The 14,733-nt window shown below is 40.1% G+C and overlaps 1 protein-coding gene across 8 annotated transcripts in view; it reads left to right on the forward strand.

Annotated features, from left to right (window-relative positions):
• dym (dymeclin) overlaps positions 1–14,733 on the forward strand; it is a 74,214-nt gene that overhangs the window by 35,664 nt on the left and 23,817 nt on the right. For all 8 annotated transcript variants that reach the window (XR_013189679.1, XR_013189676.1, XR_013189677.1 and 5 more), the window contains one exon: positions 13,807–13,912. Coding sequence is in view for 5 of the 8 variants with exons in the window: in XM_077194685.1 (XP_077050800.1) it covers positions 13,807–13,912 (106 nt within the window). In the remaining 3 variants the exon portion in view is untranslated. The remainder of the gene's footprint in view (positions 1–13,806; positions 13,913–14,733) is intronic.

Below are 14,733 nucleotides of genomic sequence, written 5' to 3' on the forward strand. Positions count from 1 at the left end.
GGCGCATATGCAACAATCCTAGCTGGAGTACGGCCGATGCTGAGGCCATGAGACCGAGCATCCTCTGAAACCGCTTGACGGGGGCGAGCGCGCCCGCCCTGAATGATGTTGCAAGGCGCCGGATGGTGAGCGCGCGCTCTGATGAGAGACGCGCTGTCATTTGCATCGAGTCTAGAACTATTCCCAGGAAAGAAATCCTCTGGCTGGGAGATAGTATGCTTTTTGCAAAATTGATTCTTAGACCCAGGCATTCTAAATGGCTGATAATCCAAGATCTGTGTGTTATTAACTGACTCTCTGATTGTGCTAGAATCAGCCAATCGTCGAGATAATTCAGTATTCGCACTCCCCTTCGCCTTAGGGGGGAAAGTGCTGCATCCATACATTTCGTGAATGTACGGGGAGCCAGGGACAGGCCGAACGGAAGTACTGTGTACTGGTACGACTGTCCCTCGAAAGCGAATCTCAGAAACGGCCTGTGATGAGACGCTATTGGAATGTGAAAGTAAGCATCTTTCAGATCCACTGAGAGAAACCAATCTCCTGGGCGTACTTGCGCGAGGATATGCTTGGTTGTTAACATTCTGAACGAGCGAATCATTAGTGCTTTGTTCAGGTGTCTGAGATCTAGGATGGGGCGGAGACCGCCATCCTTTTTCGGGACGAGAAAATAGCGGCTGTAAAAACCTGCCTCGCTCAGAGAGGGGGGAACAGTTTCCACAGCGCCCTTTTCTATTAGTTTGCGCACCTCGGTGCGTAGAACATGTGAGCACTCTTTTCTCAATTTCGTCTCGACCACAGTCGTAAAACGTGGTGGTCTGCGAGCGAACTGGAGCGAGTATCCGTGCTTTACTATATTCAATACCCATTTTGGCATATCTGGAATATTTTCCCATGCCGCTGCGTGTACAGATATGGGCTGAATACAGGCTAGGGGCGGGCCGCTGTGACGCAGGGACCCGGCCAGCGAATCGCCTGAGCTCATAGCTCTCAGAGGCGCGGGCGCGCGCTGAGCAGCTGAGTGAATGGGCGCGTGTGTGATTACAGCAGCGCGCGCTGTGTCTGTAAAACTCGCAGCCTGGGCTGGGGTTGTGTTTGACACTGTAAGGACAGTGTTTATAAGTGGGGGTGCATAAACAGTGGTAGGCACACGCGTCACTTTTATAATGTTTCCCGCTTTTACTGGGGATGAATTTATAACTGTGTGAACAGTGCTTGTGTGTAGTGGTGCGTACATGACCGTAGGCACGTGATCTACATTCATGGGGTGCGCAGCTTGAGCTGGGAATGAATTTGGCACTGTTTTGACAGTATCTGGGAATGCACACCTTGTGGACATGTGAACCCTTAGTGACACAGGCAGAAAAAGACTCTTTTTGTGTTTTCTGTGCGTCGCCGTAAAAACGGCGTTTGTTTGCAGGTGAGCGAGCTCTGTGACTGGCCCATTGACTGCTGTATGAACATATCCAGCCGCCTGTAAGGGGACTGGGTAATGCTTGAGCTTTTGCAGAGAGAGTGGTCCGGCTTTTGCGAGACACGCACTCTCTCTTTTCATTCTTGTGGCTAGGACGGCTTTCGAGGCTCGGGGTTCAGCACAATCTTGGGCCGAGGACCCCGTCGCTCAGAAGGCGGCTTGCGGTTGTGAGAGCGCGAGCGGCGTCGAGCGTCAGCCTGAGGCGCGGGCTGAGAGGCGGTGGGGGCTGTTCTAGCCCGCTGCGGCTGCGGCGGCCTCTGTCTGCTCTGCGATGAGCTGGAGCGCTTGGGCAGGAAATGCCGCATAGCTTGTGAAGCATTCTGGGCCTCAGTGAAGCGTTCGGCGAAACCCTTAACCGCCGGTCCAAACAGCCCGCTGGTGGAGATAGGCGCGTCGAGAAATGGCGCCTTATCCGCGTCCTTCATCTCAGTCAGAGTCAACCACAGATGGCGCTCGAGAACAGTCAAATTAGCCATGGCACGGCCGATAGACTGGGCGGTGGCCTTCGTGGCTCGCAGGGCTATGTCAGTCGCGCTGCGTAGGTCCTTAAAGGCTTCGGGTTCGGGGCCAGACTCGTCCATAGAGTGGAGAAGCTTGGCTTGGAACACTTGAAGTACCGCCATAGAGTGAAGCGCTGATGCAGCTTGGCCGGCGGCGGCGTAGGCGCGACCGGCGAGAACTGAAGTAGTGCGGCAGGGCTTCGAGGGGTGGGAAGCTTTGGCTTTCCATCCGGTGGTGGAGGGCGGGCAGAGATGATTGGCCACGGCCTCCTCGAGGGGCGGTGTTCCCTCGTAGCCTCTTTCCTTCGCGCCGTCCACAGAGGAGAGCGAGGAAGAAAAAGAAGGCTTTAGGCGCGCAGAGTGGGGGGCTTTCCACGACTTGGTGAGTTCGTCGTGAACTTCCGGGAAGAAGGGAGAAGGCCTTTGCCGAGGGGCCTGCTGGCGCCCCTGCAGAAACCACTCATCCAGTCGGCTCCGGGTTGGTTCTTCGGGAGAAGACCAATCGAGCCCGAGGTCTTCCACGGCCTTAGAGAGAACGCGGATAATCTCGCTATCCATGGTGGAGCCCCCGCTCGCGCTAGCTAGCGTCGACGGGGCGGGGTCGAGAGTGGAGCCCGGCCAGTCGTCCGATGCAGCGTCGATTGACAAGCTGTCATCCATTCCCCCGTCGTCCTCGGACGCGCCGAAAGTCACAAGGCCCACCGCTCTGCTAGAGGGGTGTGGGTCCGGCTGGGTGAACTGAACCGGCGGTGGGGAAGGCAAGAGCGGCGGTGAAGCACGCGGAGACTGGCTCGGCGTGACGTCACTGAGCTCAGGTTCAGGAAGCCTCTGTGAGCGGCGCTTTTTCTTAGTGCGCGGCTCGAACAGAGGGATGGCGGCGATGGGCTCGCTCACGGCGAAAGCGGCGAGGCGAGCCCGCAGTGCGGAGAGACCCAGGTCGTCACATTCGGGGCATCCGCCCTTGGTCAAAGCAGCTTCTGCGTGGTCCCGGCCCAGGCAGCGAGCGCAGATGATGTGACGATCCCCGTCCGGGAGAAGGTCTCTGCACGACGCGCAGGAAGGCATTTGAAACAACGCCTTGGAAAATTTGCTCTTTTACAAGTGTCGCAGAGCGAACAGATGTAAATACTTGCGTGAGCAGTACGCCGGATGGCTCAGTAGGATCGCGTTAGAAGGCGGCTGAAGGTGCCGACGTCCTCGTAGCAAATCCCGCTGGTATGCTTTTCGACGGCGAAGCTTCAATAATCCGGAGGATCCAGCGAAGAAGGTGTTCGCTGAAGGAGATTAAATCTAAAGAACTCTCATGACGGGGCGCCCAATATATAGCTCTTGGCCACGCCCATCTTGGCGGGCTCTGACGCGCGCGGGCGCGAAGCGCGCTCATTGGTCGCGCATTCAGAGTCGCCCCGTCATTGGTTCGAGCAAGTTGCCGCAGCACAGCCAATGACCGAGCTGCCTTCGTTCATTGCTGTCAGCTGTGCAGCTGCAATGCGTTTTACATAAAGACTTCAATATTTTCGAGAAAAGGAGTTTTCCCATAGCGTAAGCTACTTACGCAATAGGAGAGACCTCTCGAAAGGGAACAATTATTTTAGACTGATTCAAACTGTCAACACTTGATATATTGAGAGTGTTTTGACACGTTAATTAAAAAGAACTGCTCAAAAGAGTCATTTGTTAACAGGACTAGATAGTTCTGTGAGTTTGTTGTTCTGATCTAGATTATCCCGAGATAGACAGACTGGCTGACCTCCCCGCTGAACGCGAGTGATTATAAATGCGTGAATTGCACTCACGGTGGTTGAGTGCAGTAAAGTTATTTTAATGTTCGATTTTTCGCCGGACATTGCTTTTCCTTGCCACTGTTCTATAGGGTCGGCAGTCTTACAAAGATATAAATAGCAGGATTAGTTTTAATATTATTTAACCATTATCGACATTAAATATTCGTTCAAAATCACCGGTCCTTGCATTAATGCTGCATATTTATACCTGAGAATGCTTTGATGCGTTCCACAACGCATGCCTGAGGGAACGTCTGCCAATTCCAATAACTGCGTTAAACGTAGCCTATAATTTGTATTATTTAAAATTACTTTTCAAATTCCAAAGCTTGTAGAAGGTTCCTATTGGCAATGCTGATCTGGAAGCCTTGAGTAAATTAACTTATCTAAGAAAATGATACATAAAACTCATCAGTTGAGCCTATGTTTACTTTCTTCACTGACAGACGAAAATATGTGGGCTGATGTGAGTGAGTGAGTGACACTCTTGTCCCAAAAAGTATTGCTATACCACGATACTCAATATGTTGTCCCACGGTGAGTCATTTCTCCCTGTTGCACCTACACAAAATTTGAGGGTTCCCCCACCTAACAAATCCCACTTTAACCACTGCATACATTACAAACTCTCAGCTCAGCCAAAACATTATTTCAGTGGCGACAGCGGCACAATCATACTGTAGTTATTGAAGAGGTTCTAAATAAAAACTAGTTCTTGATACCCAGTCAAAACTTCTCCTCAGTCACACTAAAAACTCTCTCTCTCTCTCTCTCTCTCTCTCTCTCTCTCTCTCTCTCTCTCTCTCTCTCTCTCTCTCTCTCTCTCTCTCTGTCTCTCTCTCTCTCTCTCTCTCTCTGTCTCTCTCTCTCTCTCTCTCTCTCTCTCTCTCTCTCTCTCTCTCTCTCTCTCTCTCTCTCTCTCTCTCTCTCTCTCTCTCTCTCTCTCTCTCTCTCTCTCTCTCTCTCTCTTTCTCTCTTTCTTCATTTTACCTCATTAGGAAGAGCATGATCCTGCCAAAAGAAAAAATGTAGCACTAAAACGGCATTATGGCACGTTCTTCTGAAATGTCAGCCATTTTTTTTCTCCAGCAATGTCTGCATTTAATTTTATTTGTTCCTTCTCCTTCAGTGTGCTGTTTTATTTCCTTTCTCTCTTGGCGGAGGGCAGAGGAATTGGCAGGCAGCGCTCGTGTGTTGTTGGCATAGTCGTTCCTGGCGGGTGGAGATAATGCTCACCCGCGGTAGCAACACGTACCGTTTACTTAAATGCCCGTAGCAACTCTGCTAATGACGGGGGAGCGCAAGGCCAAGAACGCTAATTGTACATTATAGTGGCGGCGCAGAACTTCCTTTTAAAGCTGACGGTGTTAGCGGTTAGCTCATAAGTTAGCATAGCTGTGCGTGCCAAGCGACAGTTTTTGGTTATGTGCAAGTAAGCAAAGGTCAGTGTTTATGGTGGCTATATTGAATAATTATGCTATTTTCTCGGATTTTATTTAAGGGTGGAGTTGCAGTTCGGGTACATGTGCTAATGTCAGTCATCAGGCATGATTTCCTATGACCTTATACACTTTTAAAGCAAACCAGACGCTGATGATCACGTTAGTGGGATGTTTAGTGGTCGGGGTTGTTGTTAATTCACAACAGTGTATTATTTATGTAGCCTACTGTTATAGTTTTTATTAAAATTTTGAATTAGCTTTTTATATTTTCAGTTTGTTTTTGTTTTAATGTTAGTTTCATTTAGCAATTTTATGTGTATTATTTTAAATATTACTAATTTTATGTATTTATTTGTGTTTCCGTTTTAGTTAAGTTATTTCTGGTGTTTTAGGGTTTCAGCTTAAAGTTATAGGTGTAATATTTAGACTTTATTTAGTTTCAGCTGTATATCAATAAACAAGTGTTTATTATAGTTTTAGTTACTAAAATAACCCTATAATGTTCGCAAAACATAATGCACGTTTTATGTTCTTATATCCAAAATGGATATAATATTTTAAATTGCTTTGAATTAGGCCATCAGTTATAATGCCTTATTTTCTTCATAAGAAGAACAAAAAATGTAAGATCCATGAAAGATCCGTTTTTTATATTACAAAAGTTCTTTTAGATTTTGAAAATGTTCTTAAAACTAAGAAACAATGGTTCGTTTAATAACTGTTCACTGAAAGATTCTTTACATGAGAAATAAAAATAGTTATTCTATGGCATCACTGCAAAAAGCCCTTTTTATTTTTAAGAATGTCAAAAATAGTTGAACATTTTCACTTTAGCAAACAAATCATATTTGAAAAGACAAAATGCAGTATGTGTTATGATTTATTTTGTATTAAATTATTTTGAATGCCTGTATTAAATGTTCAGCCCATTCAGCCCAAAAAGAAAGAAATGTGATCTTTAATTTGAAAAGACATCAATCTTTTTTGTATCTGTTATTATGTATTGATTAGTTGAATTTTTGTTTTTGAGCACTTCTTGTTACCATCTTGCATTAAAGTGACCGGTTCATTATGGATTTATGATGGACTTATTTTAAACCAGCCCTGTCAGTTTTTATTTATTTATTTTTTTTTCACAACCAAATCAATGAATCATATTTTATTGTAGGAGTTCTTCTTTGCTCACTGAAAGGCCATCTTCATGGTATGAATCCCTGTTTTGTCCTAAAACTAACAAGTTGCCGATATTACGGCAAGTCTGCCGTCTCTTTTCCATTGAGAGCGGTTTTAAGGATATTGTTTTTCCGTCTAATGTTTATGCGTTTCCTGTGGTGGGTGTAGATAGCACCCAGCTGCTTCACAAATGAGTAAGAACACTGTGTGTTTCTCTTTGATGCCTCTGTGTCTGTAAAAGTTTGGTATTGACAGACTTTAATAGCTCCAGGCTGCCTGGAGGATTCTGCTTCCTGTGCGGACAGGAAGTATTTAGAGTTATGAGGCCAGCTCTGCATTAGATGAGTTGGATGCGGACCACACAGATCAGAGTGTGTGTGTGTGGTTGTATTTCTTGTTCATTGTGTGTCATGGGATGTTGATGCTGGAATGACCATTGCCCATAAAATACCAAAACCACAGGATGAGATGAGAAACACACACACACACACACACACACACACACACACACACACTCACACACAGAATCGAAAGTTTAGAATTTGCTCAAGATGCCAAAAAGTTGTTATTCACTGACTTTTTTAAAAAATTAGCTCAATCAAGACTTTGAAAAAAAAATTAGTAGTTTAATTATGTTGAAGTATATTTAATTATATTTAATTACTATAATTAATTTAATTATATTCATTTTTCATTTTTTATATTATATTATATTTTAATTATATGATATTTTTGGTCTCAAACTGTTATATTTTTTTGTTGAAAATTGCAAACTTAGCGTTTGTTGAATAGATTACGTGTTGATTTATAATTCTAGTAGCGGTATTTGTTCTAACCAGGACACATTCTCCATAAAGTATAAGGAGTGTGATGTCATGCTTCATTGATCCAATAAAAAGCGATTTAATTTTTAAGCTAAGCAAAAAGTAGTGTTGAAAAGTCATTCATGTTAATTCACTTTTTTTTTGTTGCCTTGCATTAATAAAACAATTATAAATATATTTTTTATATTCAGTATGCACGAATAGAAAAAAAACATTAATTATACATACTTTATTTAAATTAGCAACAACAACAAAAAATTGGTTCAAAGGTGTAATTTGTTCCCCTCAGTCTGTACCGCCAATAAGCTCAGGTTTGAGGAAGTGTTTTTCGATAAAGAGGCCGTTATTGACTGATGCAGAAACTCTCCATGTTAACCCCATGAGTCCTGTTAGCATGTTCAGGGGAAGACATCAGATCATGTAGACTCATGTAGGATTTATTCTGTGACGTTTGAAGGGATCTCAGTGGACCGGTGGAGATCAGTCACTAATTGTAATGAAGATGGACTCTGATTGGAATTTTGAAAACGGCATTGATTGTTTTGATCTTAAACCTGTCAAATGAAGCACTTTAAAAGTGTTTGACGGGTCTGTTAGTTTTAAGTAGAACCTTCAGGGTTGTGTTTTCCCCAAATCTGTTTTCTTTCTTCTCTTTCACATTCTCACTTTGTTCAAATAAAGCATTCTCCTTAAACGAGCAGTTCACCCAAACAAAGTAAATCCTCTCTCCACTCTTTTTGAATAGAGCTACCATTTCTGTTTTAGTGGATTTAAATATTAAAGGCTCAATCACCCTGAAATTAAAATGTTAATTTTAGTAGCATTAAGATTTTTTTTTTTTCTATTCATGACAAACACATTTTTCTCTCAAATTTTGATTAGTTGATTACTCCATAGTTTTTTTCTGAATAATTATCTTTATTCTCAATGGTGATTCTCTATATATTTGCAGTATTGCAATGCAGTTTTTTTTATTACACTAATATTTTTAAGTAAGTAAGTTTTAATTTCGATTTTTGGGGATTTTTCTTACATTTATGGTAATAAGAATTGCGTTTACGAGATGTGCCTAATTTTCATCTAAAATAGGCTTAATAAGCAACATATATAAATACAAAATATGATTTCCTTTGCTTTCGGGGTACAGTTTGTCCCTGGATGTTCTTGACAAGTTTTGTGAGATTGTTGTCATGTTAAGGAGTGAACCTGAAGTTTCTTTAGCTCTTTCCACGGGTGTTCTGTGTGTAGAACAAGAGAACAGCACGAGTTCCTCCCAACACTGTCAATCACACACACCTTATCTGATAGACCTGCTAATCTGTCAACAGCTGCACAAGAAACACACACTTGCATATATTAGCAGCTGAAGTGTGTGTGTGTGTGTGTGTGTGTGTGTGTGTGTGTGTGTGTGTGTGTGTGTGTGTGTGTGTGTGTGTGTGTGTGTGTGTGTGTGTGTGTGTGTGTGTGTGTGTGTGTGTGTGTGTGTGTGTGTGTGTGTGTGTGTGTGTGTGTGTGTGTGTGTGTGTGTTAAAAGCCCAGGTGCACTGAAGTACCCTTGTTTGAAGAGACAGACGGGGTATTTTTAGCTCAAGAGTGGCTTTAAGAGTCGACAAAGTGCAGCCCTGCTGCTTCGTGTCCCATTAGCACAGTGAGAACGCCACCTGCTCCAGACACAGAAGAGAGACCCGAAAATACACACACCAAACGAAGCACTTCCGTTGTCTGTGATCAGGCAGACCATAACAGACGCACAGATTTAGCTAGACTGAAAGTTCCAGACAGTGTGTGTGTGTATCAGACAGATCAAAACCCAGACCAGACGGACAGATAGTTCTGTGTGTGTGCCAGCGGGCATTTAATGTGCTCTGACTCTCTCAGTAGGTCACAGTGACTTGGTGTTTCATATAAACACTCTCAACTCTGGAGTCTGCCCTTCCTGCTGCTACTGCATGGATTTGATCCCTGAAATAAATACGAATCCTGAGCGGTGTGCATGCCAGCAACATTACAAAATAATTATTAACGGATGTTTGAGTTCTCGTTGGCATGGACTTTTTCCCGTTTTTGCTTGTGGGCTGCTGTTGTTTACTTTAGAGGAAAAAGTTGATAATAAGACCAGGCGGGATGATAATATTTATGTTCCGATTTGTTTTCCTGTTTGCGTGGTGTTTGCTAAGTCAAGCACTGTTGCATATACTATATTCAATTTCAGTTTGTGTCGACCTGCAGTCTTGATTCCTCAAACCATGTGTTATTGAGCAAGAAGTGTGCTGTTACTTTACTAAATGGTCAGATGCATGATTTATCCTGCTGGATCATAAAACGGATGGGAGAACTCTTTTAGGTCAGTATATCCCAGAATGCCCTAGCAACCACTGGCAACAGCCTAGCATCATGGTGGTGAGTTTTGTTCCAGGGTTATCACCATTAACTAAAACAAAAAGTCGATTCTTGAAATAAAATAAACATTAACTGGAATAAAATATTAAAGTTATTTTATTTCAGCTAGTTGCCAAGGCAGAATTTATAATATTTATTTATTCATCAAGTTAAATAACAATTCAATCTAAATAAACTAATTAAAATGACTAAAACAGACAGCAAAATTGCTAACTGTAAAGTTGAAGTAAATGAAAACGTAAAATATAAAAATAGAATCTACTTCAAAATATTAAGATAAACTGTTCATAGTATATTACAGTAAATATATTAATAAAATAGTATATTAAGAAGTTAAAGTATATTAATAAAATAACACTGATTTGTACCGGCAAACAGCACCAAGATTTTCTTGTGTAAGGATATGGTTTCACAGCAGATGGTGTCAGATGAGTTGATCTGACTCTAGTTTGACACATCTATAATGACATGTTGTTGTTTTCTCCATGACGCAAGATGTTTTTAGCTGTCAGAATAATAATCCATGACTGAAGTTATTAGTCAGATTTATGCAGCATATAGATGCACCACACACGCTCACATGCGCAGGTAAGAAAATAGGTAAAAAGAGAGAAGGGCTGTGTAAAAAAACAACAGAATATTAGCTAACTACATACTGTACAATATGTATAGGGCTGTCAAGATTAATCTGTTAATTTTGCGATTCATTTTTTCTTAATTTTAACGCATTGAAAATATTGAACACAACGCTGCATCCATTTTTTTTTTGGCTGCGCTACAGTATATGATCACGTTATTGTTCGTACAAGTGGTATTAAACCATTCAAGCATGATAAGACACAATTAAAGAACTCAAAACTGTACTGGTGCGCGTCTGCTTTTCTGTGGAAAAATCTGAACCGTCCGACTGGGCCAATAGAAAAAGCCCTGACATATTGAAGGCAGAGCTAAATGTGGCATTTATTACAATAGGTTTCTGTGAAGATAGTTTTAAGCTCCCTTAAATGATAAGTTTATATATATTTCAAAGCCTATTAAATGTTAAAAATGATTGCTTTCTATATTCTGTAATGTTGAATGGCTATAATTGAAACAAAAAAATCCATTTATCTGAGACATCAGTATACTGGTATCAGTCATTCATAGTGCTAAGTAAAAAGATTATTTTTTATCAATTGACCGCACTAATATATACTGTATATATGTTATTATACATAATATGACCAAAAAACAAATTTTCAAGAGGTGCACACCACTCAGTAAATTGAATTTCTACTGTTTTGAAGTGTTTATTCATGATACTTGCTTCATGATTGTGCAACACTTACTTTACCTTTTAATGTATTTTAAATTAAATGTTATTTGTAGTATTTTTATTCAGATTTTGTGTTAAAAAATAAATGAAATAATATATACCAATCAACTAAACATTTAATTCAATTCATGTTTATTTGTATAGCTCTTTTCACAATACACATCATTTCAAAGCAGCTTTACAGAAAGTGCATAAGTCCATATTACAAATTAGAGTGATCTGTTATCAGCAATATGTTTATCTGAACTGGAAAACACTTACTAAATGAAACTACTACTGAGTGTTTACTGTTGATACTTTCTGTTTTACATACTATTTTTTATGCATTTAAAATGAAAAGTTATGTTTAGTTTTTAGTCTATTTTACACCGTACAAACAGTGTGCAGTTTGGCAGTGTTCTGAAAATATTCATTACTTAGCAGTCCAATAATTATAGTTTATTCATTTTGCATAACATTTCCATAGTTTTCATACTGCAATTCTAGTAAGTGCAATTCCAAACATATTCAAGGGTTGTAAGAGTGAAGAGAAGTAAGTGTGTGTGGGTGTTGTATGACTGCGTCTTATGGTTAGAGCTCAAGGCATGTGCCGTCCTTTAGTGATTGATGAGGTCATCTATATGAGACGCATTAATCCTTCCCATCATGCCTGCTGCTCTCCATAACCCCACATGCACAGCACTTCGATTGTCTTTCATCCACATATACTTACACGTTCCAGTAGACGAGGATTTGAAGGTCACCTTAGTGAGGGAACTCATCATTACCCATGATTTATGTTTAATTCTTCCTTTAACATACAAGGACTCTAATTGGCTAATCTCAGGCTGGCTATTATCACACACGCTTACTAGGTGCCATCCAGGTCGGAAAGGTGTTAATTTGGGTATATGTAAGCCTGTGAGAATGATTTTTGATTTACAACATGATGACCTAGACAGCATCTGACAATCCCAGAATGCAGTGCTCAGTGGGAAAGAGAAGTGATGCGCATATTTCCTTCAACGCTAGAAATGATCAATGCAAATAGTTCTAATAATATTTATTAATATTTTGAATTAGCTTTTATTTTTATATTTTTCAGTTTTAATTTTAAGTTGTAGGATTTTATGTGCTTTTGTCATTTTTAGTTTTCATATTTCTATTTAACTTTAATTTATTTTTATTTTAGTTTTACTCATTTTAGTACTTCAAGTTTTTTGTTTTAAGCTTTCATTTAATATACTGTGTATATATTATATACAAGTTATTTAAATTAACATTAAACATAGTTTAATAGTTTTAGTTAACAACAACACTGGTTACATTCTAACTGTATTTTAATCACAGTTACACAGCAAAGGTTGTGACTGAGGCTTTTGTTAAGAAAAAAAAAATCATACCGATTCAAGTTTTTGGAAACTTTCAGCCTGGTTTCTGTATTTTTAACTCTCAAAACGAGGCAGAAGTGCTTCAGGAGATCATGCTGTCCTGTAGGCTTTTGTCTCCCTGAGTCTAAAATGTGACCCATTTTTCTGTCGAGCTGGATTTGAAAAACTTCTTCGAGAAACTCAAGTCTGGAGGTTTTTCTGATCCAGCCCTCATGCCCAGACCTGAGAGAAAACTCTGACCCAAATTACATACTGTACAAACTTAAGCTTCATTAAAAGAGCTCTGAAACCAGGGCACAGTCCCAAAGCCTGCTGAGCTGCCTATATAACTTTTATAGCTGTCATGGAACCTAATAAGTGACCGACGCAGGCAGCAACTCGACTTGCTTCAATTTAAAGCATTTTTCTTCCTTGAAATAAAGCTGAAAGATGAAAAACCTAAACTAAATAAAAGTTAGAAATGTTCCCTTGGCAACTAACCAAAATAAGTTGAAGTTGAAGCGCTAAAACTACTAACTGGAAATTAACAAAAACTAAAATTGAACAAAAACTGAAATAAAAATAAATGAATAATTATATTGGATTATATATTAAATTATAATATTGCAACAAAAATAAAAATAAAATCTAATTAAAAATATTAATGAATACCAACATTTTTCCAATAGAATTTAATGTTAGAATGTTAAGCTTACAGCAAAACCCTAATTAGCATTATTACATGACTTGGTTGAATTCTAATGTAGAATGCGGTCTGTTATTTCTTGATAACAGACCGCTGCTAAGTATAACACACCGTTGCCATGAAAAAAAGAGCGTTGCCATGGACACAGTTCTGTTCACTCTGGAGCAATACAAGTTTTTAAATCAAACTCTGATCAAAATCAATATTTTGTGTTAAATTATTAATTCATTTGGCAGTAGAGCGAGGCGGTTGTTATAGCAAATACAACTCCTTCAGGCTGATTCAATAAAACCCCTTCAGGCTGATTCAGGCTTACTTAAAATACATAATGCACAGAAGTATTGGGTAAAATAATCTTACACCTTTTTATAGATCATTTTCAGTATTGAATGAAATGCAAGTATATTTCTAATCAACATTTCTCTTGCTTTGTCTGCCATCTTTCTCTGAGCTCAGCACAATGCATTGTGGGATTGCCTCCAGGAAGAATAGATGTCGTGCTGCCTTTGAATGTTTTCCAAAGCAAGGTATCGCAGAAGTCAGCATATTTAAGTTGCCTATCTTTGCATGGGTAGCATCGATTAAGATACAATTTCTCAGCTGTGACTCTTCTTCTCGTAGGCATATGAGGAGATTACGATCTGAAAATCTGGTAGGCAAAACAAACGCAGCAGGTTTACGATGCACTGTCGTTCATCATCGTGACGTGCTGTTTTGATTTTCTGCTGATAGTGACAGGCGAGACAAATACAATCTTGTGTAATGATTTCAAGCAAGACTTTGTGGTTCTAACTCTCTCTCTCTCTCTCTCTCTCTCTCTCTCTCTCTCTCTCTCTCAGTTTGTTTGCTCTGCTGTCTAAGAAGCACAATAAAGTTTTGGAGCAGGCGACCCAGTCCTTGCACGGGCCTCTGGGAGTAGACGACAGATCCGTCCTGCCCGACTATGTGAGTCAATCCCTCAATTCACTGGTTCATATTTACCCATAAGGGCTCGAGCATTTCATGCATTTGTGACTAAAAATAGATGTGTGCGAACTGTAAAATGTATTAAGGAGTACATGTGTGAATAAAAAGTAGGTTAAGTCTTAAATTAAATTTTCTTTTAACTTTTAAGGTCTGAAGTCTTAAATAGTATAACAAAAGTCTTGATTATCTTTTTAAAAGGTCTTCAATTTGGGGCCGGAATGGTAATATGGCGTGATATCGTGATATGTGATTATTAATCTTCAAAAGGCTATGATTTAATAATATTAATATGAGTGGTGGTTTCAAAGTAAATTCATTGCTGTTGCTGCTACAGGCACATTATGCCAAGCAATTGCTTATTCAATTAAGTTAAATTCACATTTATGTCTATATCGCTTTTCACAATACATATCATTTCAAAGCAGCTTTACAGAAAATGCACGTCTACATTACAATTTAGAGTGATCTGTTATCAGAGGTGACATTGCCCAAGTTATGTATTTCATAAATGCTTATAATTTATGGTTGATGAATTATGAAAATATTTATTTTATGGTGTTTTTTTAAGAGTGCATATTTGATCACCCTCATCGTCTAAATGAGCAGATGGAAGTAGTGAAGACATTTCAAAATAAGAGTCTCGTTGCATTTCCGCTTGTTTATAATTAAAAGTCCCGCATTATGCGAAACATATTGTTTTCTGTTTTTTATTGGTATTTCGCTTACACAGCACATTGTATCTGGAATTTAATTCAGTGTTACTATAAGTAATTCTGTGATTATTAAATAAATGCAGTATG

Source organism: Siphateles boraxobius, unplaced genomic scaffold, assembly GCF_051911475.1.
Source record: "Siphateles boraxobius isolate OS27281-9 unplaced genomic scaffold, OSU_SipBor_1 11, whole genome shotgun sequence".
Taxonomy (NCBI): domain Eukaryota; kingdom Metazoa; phylum Chordata; class Actinopteri; order Cypriniformes; family Leuciscidae; genus Siphateles; species Siphateles boraxobius.